We start from the raw sequence: 7,939 nt of genomic DNA on the forward strand, positions 1-7,939 counted from the left end.
ATACTCTGAGTTCAGCTGGGTAACATTTGTGGGTTGCTCAACAACTTGCTCCTAAATATTATATTTTTGGGGGTCTTTTGTAGAATATATTTGTTGCTTTTAAAATGCAGGCTTGAGCAGTATGGAAGGTGATGATATTCTGTGCCAGATTGGCTCTGAAAAGTTATTTCTCCTATTTTTAATGCCGGAAAAATAATGAATTGTAGACAGGGATTAATTTTTCACCTAAAAATGGATTATTGGAACACCATAGGTACAGTTACTAGAATAAGTGAAAACAATTGTTTTAGAGAATGTTTAATAAAAATATTTGCCTGAAATTTAATCATTTAAAATGTTCTTAGCCATTTAGTCAAAGTCTTTCCTTTTCTCCTTTCCTGTTGTGTTTTCCAGTACAAATGGGTGTAAAATTATAAAGCAGAAACTGTTACTTAAATAAGTGCAACTGTTTTATAACATACATGCTGAGTTGGAGTGAACAACTTATTTGTTAAACTGAAATGCAGAGAATCATTCCCTGACTAAATGGCTAGAATGAAAATTTAAAAAAAAATTATATATATGTATAAATACATTGAAGCAACTAATTTGAGCTTGTGTTTATTTGAAGGTTTCATCTGAAACCAAAAGCTATTATCATAAATTAGTTTTCTTTTCATACAAAACAAGTTTCCACATTTCAGTTCACATATGATCTTCCAAACATTAATACAGAATATCTGAAGCACTGAAAATTCCTGTGGCCTTTCAGCATCAAAATCACATAGCTAGGATGAGGCCAACATTTTTTAATGCAAGGTATTTAGTAATTTTGGTTGTTAATCTGTACATCATGTTTATTAACCTTTACTGTGCTAAAGAACCCATGTGAAACTGCAGGCTTGTCACCATATAGTAGTCAGTCATTCCATTTCTTTTCAATTTAGAAAAAACAGCTGAAGTGACTGCCCAGTCTTTGCCAATTCTATAGTCTCAAATTTCATACTGATATTTTTTTTCTTTCAAAAGCAACCTAAACTATACAAATGGAAACAAACACAGCAAGAGCACATGACATTTTCTTTCGTGTATTTAGCTTGCACCAAAGGTTGTGGAGTCATTTGATATATTGTCTGGCAGGGAGTTTTTTTAAAGTCTTTTTTATAAATAGATCACTTTTGCAATATAATAAATTACATTTCTCATTCTGTAGGTTTTATCAAATTGATACCATGGGACTGGCATCAGTCAGGACTACATATACTAAAACCATTAACAAAACCAAATAAAAAGGTACTGTAGACAGAAGTATTTTGATCATATGTACACATGTACTAACTATTCCAAGCTTAAGTTGTCCAAGACGTTAAGGTCAGCCATAAAGTTTTGGTCACAGGGTTACTCCAATCCATATGGTTTTTTTCAGACAGCTGTAGTTATCTTATTATGCTTTGCTATCATCTTCTTTTGACTGGATGATGTCATTCATAACTTTGATTTCTATAGTTTCTGGATTTAAAGCTTCTTTCCCATTTTCTTCCTTTAGTGGCAGTTTCCTGTGAGAAAAATCACAACATTATTTACTAAAAATAATACCTATTACCCTTCAGGAACACGTGAGTATTTTTAGGAAATGTAGATGGTGACTATCTCATTATATAAAGCCTCTAAGGAATAAAGCATGGCTTTGCCATGAATCTCAGGGAAGTGAGATTCATGGCACAGCTACAAAATCCCAAGAGCAGACTAAGAGACCATTATCTGTCCTTCTCTACCTACTTAGTTAGATGCATAGGAGGAAAAGGAGCTCTGGAGAGTCGGATCTCTCTAGTGCACTGCAGTAGAAGGAGCCAGGGCAGATGAAGATGTTCCCCATTATTTCTCTATGTGGTGGTGTGAGAAAAGCCACAATCTAGCCTTACACTGTCACTGGATGATCCATACAAAGGATCTCTGCTCCGACGTGTGCTAATAAGTATGTGTCAGAGCAGATTTGATTAATCGAGTCTGCTGCAAGTTTGCTAGAGTGTGCTAATTAGCGTGCTCCAGCAGCCTCCACATCTTGTTTATTCAGCATCCCTGCCGCCATATTGAAGCACGGGATGCTGAATACACTGCGGGTGGTTTAATTAGAGTGCTTCTCAGAGCCACTCTAATTAAAGCACCCTCCACCTTGGAGAATGTGTATAGATGCCCTTAGAGACTCTTAAAGTGAAATATATGATTAAGGCTTTGCTGAATAGGGATAGACCTAGTTCAGGTACTTTGCTGAATCACTTCCTAAAGTTAAATATGATTTTGAACAGAAGAATTTATTCTAGCCTTGTGGGTCTGATCTTGTGCATTAAAATATATTTTTTATTTGAGAGAGAGAATGGGAATAGAAATTTCTGAATAATTATTAGAATTCAGTCAAGCCAACTCATACATTTCAACTCATTTTAATAAGCAGACTATGTTGTGGGATGACTGACTCCTCAAACTTCCAGGCAGATGATATATTATTCTGTTCTTCCAATGTTGAAAACTTTTCTTATCTGAAAACTCTGCATGTAAACCTTGACCGTGGGATTTTCAAAAATCCTCAGAACTGACTTAATGAAAAAAACAGTTAGACCACTGTTGATCACTTTTGAAATTTCTATCTCAAATTTACAGAAAAGAGATTACAATACTCTCATGTGAAATGCTTAGTTAAATGTCAGATGCTTTTACCACCAGTTTCTTGCTGTAAAAAATGTGTATAGCTTACCCAACATACTATTACAACATTTGCCAGGCATAACTGTGGTTAATCTATTTTTTTATTTCAGAATATTTTTACCTGGAGAACACTAGACATCTGATTTTCTTTTTATCCATGACAACTGTTAAATTCCTCAGTAAACTATCTTTTTGATTGCTTTGATACCCTAAAGAGCAAGGCACTATTCAAAACCTATCTGAAGCATCCCTTAGGAAAGGTCTGCAATCACATTATCTAATATCAATAAATAAAACAATACCCGACTCACTACTCTTTTGATATTGGTGCTTGATGAAATAAGCAAGGAAAATTGCTATTTATCAAAAGATAAAGCAATGAAAACAAATGATCTTTGAGAAAAAAAAACAAAGGAAGGCAGGCTTGCTCCGAGCTTATCATTCATCTGGCCCAGGGGGACTCTCTGGCAATGACCTCTGGCTAGTTTAAGTTCACTTCCACAAGCTGATGGAATGGAGAATCCAGCCCACAGAATGGAAGATGGTAATGACATCAGAAAATGAATTAAAATAAGATGACAGGTAAGGGTAAGAGTACTGTGGTTTTAAAATATATATTTTTAATTGTAAATTGAAAACCAGTGCCAAAGGGCTCAGTATTAAAAGCTCTTAAACATGTGCTAAAAAATATCTTATGTAATCATGATTTGTAACTTTGGAGCTGAAAATCTAAAGTAATTGGGCAGAAACCAGTTCAGAGAAATACGTAGACATTCTTGTGACTTAGAAGTAAATGGACTAATCTTATTCTGTGATACTAAACAGAAGATAGTTTAGCATATGGAGCAGAGTGTACCACAAATAGTTTATTTTTGTTCCAAATGAGAAGACTTGCTTGATTCTCATTAATGTAGGACAATCAGCACACATGCTTCCTTAAATTTAAGTCAATGTGTAATGAGAATGGCTTTCATTACAAAGAAAAAAAAAAGAAATCAAAACTTGAGAGGTGATGAGTTTTCCATTTTAAAGACCCTCTCTTTAATATCAAAGTCTTAAGCTTGTGGTTAGGGTTGATATTCACCGAAATAAAAAAGAAAAACATCTATATGGATGTTTCATTAAAAAAGATTTAACATGACATGGTTTACATTGAACTTTATTTTGAAATGTGTAAAAGTCCCCAGTTGATTTCGAGTTTGCCTGCTTGTCTTAAATCACTTTTGAACTCTAATGCCAGATTTAATCTTTTTTTCCTTTTGTATTCACTGCACACTATATTTACAGTTTTTTGCTTGGATGTATTTTGAGATATCTTCATAGTTGGTAGGGTCGGAAAGGACCTGAGCAGATCATCAAGTCCAACCCCCTGCCATGGCAGGAAAGAATGCTGGGGTCAAATGACCCTGGCAAGGTGATTATCTAGCCTCCTTTTGAAGACCCCCAGGGAGCGAGCACCACTTCCCTTGGAAGTTGGTTCCAGATCCTGGCCACCCTCACTGTGAAGTAGCACCTCCTGATATCTAGCCTGAACCTACTCTCAATCAAATTGTGGCCATTATTCCTAGTTACTCCTGGTAGTGCTCGGGGGAACAGGGTCTCTCCCGTTCCCCGCTGGTCCCCCCTGGTAAGTTTATAGATGGCCACCAGCTCCCCTCTCAGCCTTCTCTTGTGGAGGCTGAACAGGTTCAGGTCCTGAAGCCTCTCCTCATAGGGCCTGCCCTGCTATCCCCTAACTATGCGAGTGGCCCTCCTCTGGACCCTTTCAATGCTGTCCACATCCCTCCTGAAGTGCGGTGCCCAGAACTGGACACAGTACTCCAGCTGTGCCCTGACCAGTGCCACATAGAGGGGGAGGATCACATCCTTGGACCTGCTCATGATGCATCTGTGGATGCATGACAAGGTACAGTTATAGCCTTGCTGACCGCGTCCTCACATTGGTGGCCCATGTTCATCTTGGAATCAATAATGACACCAAGATCCTTTTCTGCATCTGTGCTGATGAGAAGGGAGTTCCTCAGCCTGTAGGTATGGTGCTGGTTCTTTCTCCCTAGGTGCAGTACCTTGCATTTGTCAGTACTGAATTCCATCCTATTCTCATCCACCCGCCCCTGTAACCTGTTCGGATCTAGTTGTAGCCTGTCCCTCCCTTCTATCATGCCCAGATGTATTTGTCAGTCATGGGAATTGTTAACTACTTAGAGACGTACATCCTTTTATGATGGCAAAAGGAATAATGTGGACCTCTTTAAAAACTGTTGATTTGCTTTGGGTCAGTAAATCTTCCTTCCAGGTATGGGAACTCAAATTACTGCCAGGTAAGCTAGGGTATGACATTAGGGTGATTAGCAAGTTTACTTGCTATCTTTATATGCATATCTATTCCTGGATAAACCTAAGATTGTTGCATTTGCTGTTTTATTGAACAGAAAAATAAACTTTGGTTTTAACAAACTAACTAGAGGTGTGAAATTGATTCTTCATGTAAGTTAAACCTTTTTACAATTCTTTTTCCTCTACATAACCACAATACTTCTGTGTAGAGGCAAAGTATTATGAAATCTTTCCCATTACTACTGCAAGATTTGGAATTTCTGTGCATCATACACCTTTATCAGCTGCTCTAACATATTTGCTGAAACAACTGGCACCTGTGTTTCAACCTTTCTTTGTCTATGTGGGATAGTAAAAATTAAAAAAAAAACTTTCATTTTCTTGTCTTTATCTTATCTTTATGCCCTATATTCAGCTCAGTGTGCTGATTTCATTATTGCTTCCATTCCTATGCTTGTATGAAGGTTTTTTAAAAATGGAAATCCAGCACTTTGCCAGTGATCAAAGTCCTTCCCTGCTGCCTTTGCATTCTGTTTCTGGTGTCACTTTGCCTTTTCATCATATTCTCTTCCTTGTTCTGAATTGCTTCACTGACTGCTGACATCATATTTCATGAACCATGTACTAGATGATTAAGATAAGAGGATTCTGTGTTTCAGAAAAATTAAGCTGGGTCTTCTTTATGGGAGCCATCTTATGGAGAAGCATGCAGCTTTCTAGCCATGTCAAAATGATTGGCTTTCTGATGCCCCTCTCCAGTAAGCTGTACTTCTCCATTCAAGATCCCTGAAGTTTGCCACAGCTCTATGACACTCTCTCTTGACCTCAAACTAGAAGATAAGGTTAGAAGACAGGTGTCTGATCAAGAAATGCTACAGCAGTCATTGCATTTAAGCAATGCTACACCTGCAGTAGGCTACAGCCAAAGCAGCCTATTGAGGGTCACAGCACTTAGAAGAGTTTAGGGCATCCTTGAGGCAGGCTAACATTTGGTTCAGAAACCAAACCAGGTCCAAAGATTGGAGATGGATATCAAAAGTGGTTTTCATCTTCATCTAATATGGTTCTCTGTGCAATAGTTTGTATCCTGTGGCTGTGTCTGCATGAGCATAGATGTTTGTTTCCCTGGAGACAAGCTGTGCTGCTGCTACTTGTCCCTGGGGAACTCCTGTGCCATGTGCCTTCTGGCATGTGGCAGGTTACCCTGGCTTGGTTAGGGAAGGCTGGGTCCAGCACTAGGATGACCCCAACAGCCTTACCTTGGGTCCTGGGGGCCTTCTGGGACTATTGCAGTGGCGATCCTGTCTCTCCGAGCCTGGCCAGCAGCTGAAGTGTGGCTCCAGCCAGCCAGGCTCTGGTTTTGGGTTGCACTTGCTACCCCAAAGTGCACCACTCCTCTTTTTTTTTGGCGCAATTTTTTTTTGACCCCAGGATCTCCTCAAACTTTGAGCACAGAGAAGAGCTGAACGCGTGGTATGTGGCACAGTGCCACATACCACTCAACCACGCTTGTTTGGACGTGGCCTGTAGGTTTGTCCATGCTGTTTATTATTGTCAGTTGCAATCATTTAAACATTTTTATAGTGCTACAGTAACACTGAATGATTAGAGTAGTATCAGAGTTACATATGCCCTAACAGTGTTACTGAATTACATTAAACACTTGTTCAGGTCTTTGTGCTGGCAATTTTGCATTCAACAATATTGTTTCACAAATGTACTGGTGAAAGAAAACAGTTTTCAACTAGCTATGGGCTTTTATAGTACTCTTTCCTGTGGTGTCTAAGCAGTTCTCATTACATGGAATCTGCATAGCAGTTGTCCAGTAACAAACTTTGACTGAATATAACAGTTGAATCATTCAACTCATTTAGTAGTTGATTTATTACCTGAAGCTTGAAATTCTCAAGTAACACATTATTTAGACAGGAACACACTACAATTGCAGTAGAATCCCCAAACATTTTTTTCCATCTGTCAATGCAAGCTCATACCATTCAACTTTGATCAACAATATGAAGCTTCTTATATTTTGCAGTTTTAGATGATGGCTAATAAGAGTATTGTATTTCCAAAATATTTCTTTCCCTTACAAAACTAGTTGTATTTAAAAATAGTGAATTTAAAAACAGACTGTAAAAATAGTGAATTGGATGGTTTCTGTCTTCCCCTTATTTACTCTTGAACCATGTTTTCAGCACTGAGGGCATATCTACATATTCATTAATGTACTTAAGGTAATGCATCTCTGGGCACCTACACATGTGCTGGATGTCTACTCCAACATGATTAACTGAATCTTCAAAAAAGGGAGGAAGGAGGACCCGGGAAACTATAGGCCAGTTAGTCTTACCTTGATCCTAGGCAAGCTGTTTGAGAAAATAATTCTGGCACACATCCAGGAGGGGACAGCAGGGGACTGCATGCTTAGGGGCAATCAGCATGGGTTCATCAGTGGCAGGTCCTGTCAGACCAACCTGGTGGCTTTTTATGATCAGATCACCAGATCATTAGATGCAGGGGTAGCAGTGGACATAGTCTTCCTGGACTTCCGGAAGGCTTTTGACACTGTCTCTCACCCAGTTCTCATTAAGAAAATGGGAGGCTGTGGTGTAGACACCCACACAGTCAAATGGGTCGCCAACTGGCTGGGGTGCCGCACCCAGACGGTGGTAGTGGATGGGTCCTTCTCAACTTGGAAGGACGTGGGCAGTGGGGTTCCGCAGGGCTCGGTCCTCGGGCCTGCACTGTTCAACATCTTCATCAGTGATTTGGACGAGGGGGTGAAAAGCACCCTGTTCAAATTTGCTGATGACACTAAGATGTGGGGGGACGTGGGCACACTAGAAGGAAGAAGCAGGCTACAATCGGACCTGGACAGGTTACAAGGGTGGGCGGATAAGAATAGGATGGGTTTCAA

The 7,939-nt window shown here is 39.2% G+C and overlaps 1 protein-coding gene across 1 annotated transcript in view; it reads right to left on the reverse strand.

Moving 5' to 3' along the window:
* Positions 1–6: 6 nt before the first annotated feature.
* NCAM2 (neural cell adhesion molecule 2) overlaps positions 7–7,939 on the reverse strand; it is a 691,500-nt gene continuing 683,567 nt past the window's right edge. The window contains exon 18 of the mRNA XM_019524735.1: positions 7–1,535. Coding sequence (XP_019380280.1) covers positions 1,424–1,535 — 112 coding nt within the window. The 3' untranslated portion in view covers positions 7–1,423. The remainder of the gene's footprint in view (positions 1,536–7,939) is intronic.

Source organism: Gavialis gangeticus, unplaced genomic scaffold (genome assembly GCF_001723915.1).
Source record: "Gavialis gangeticus isolate Ggan-Ray unplaced genomic scaffold, GavGan_comp1, whole genome shotgun sequence".
NCBI lineage: Eukaryota > Metazoa > Chordata > Crocodylia > Gavialidae > Gavialis > Gavialis gangeticus.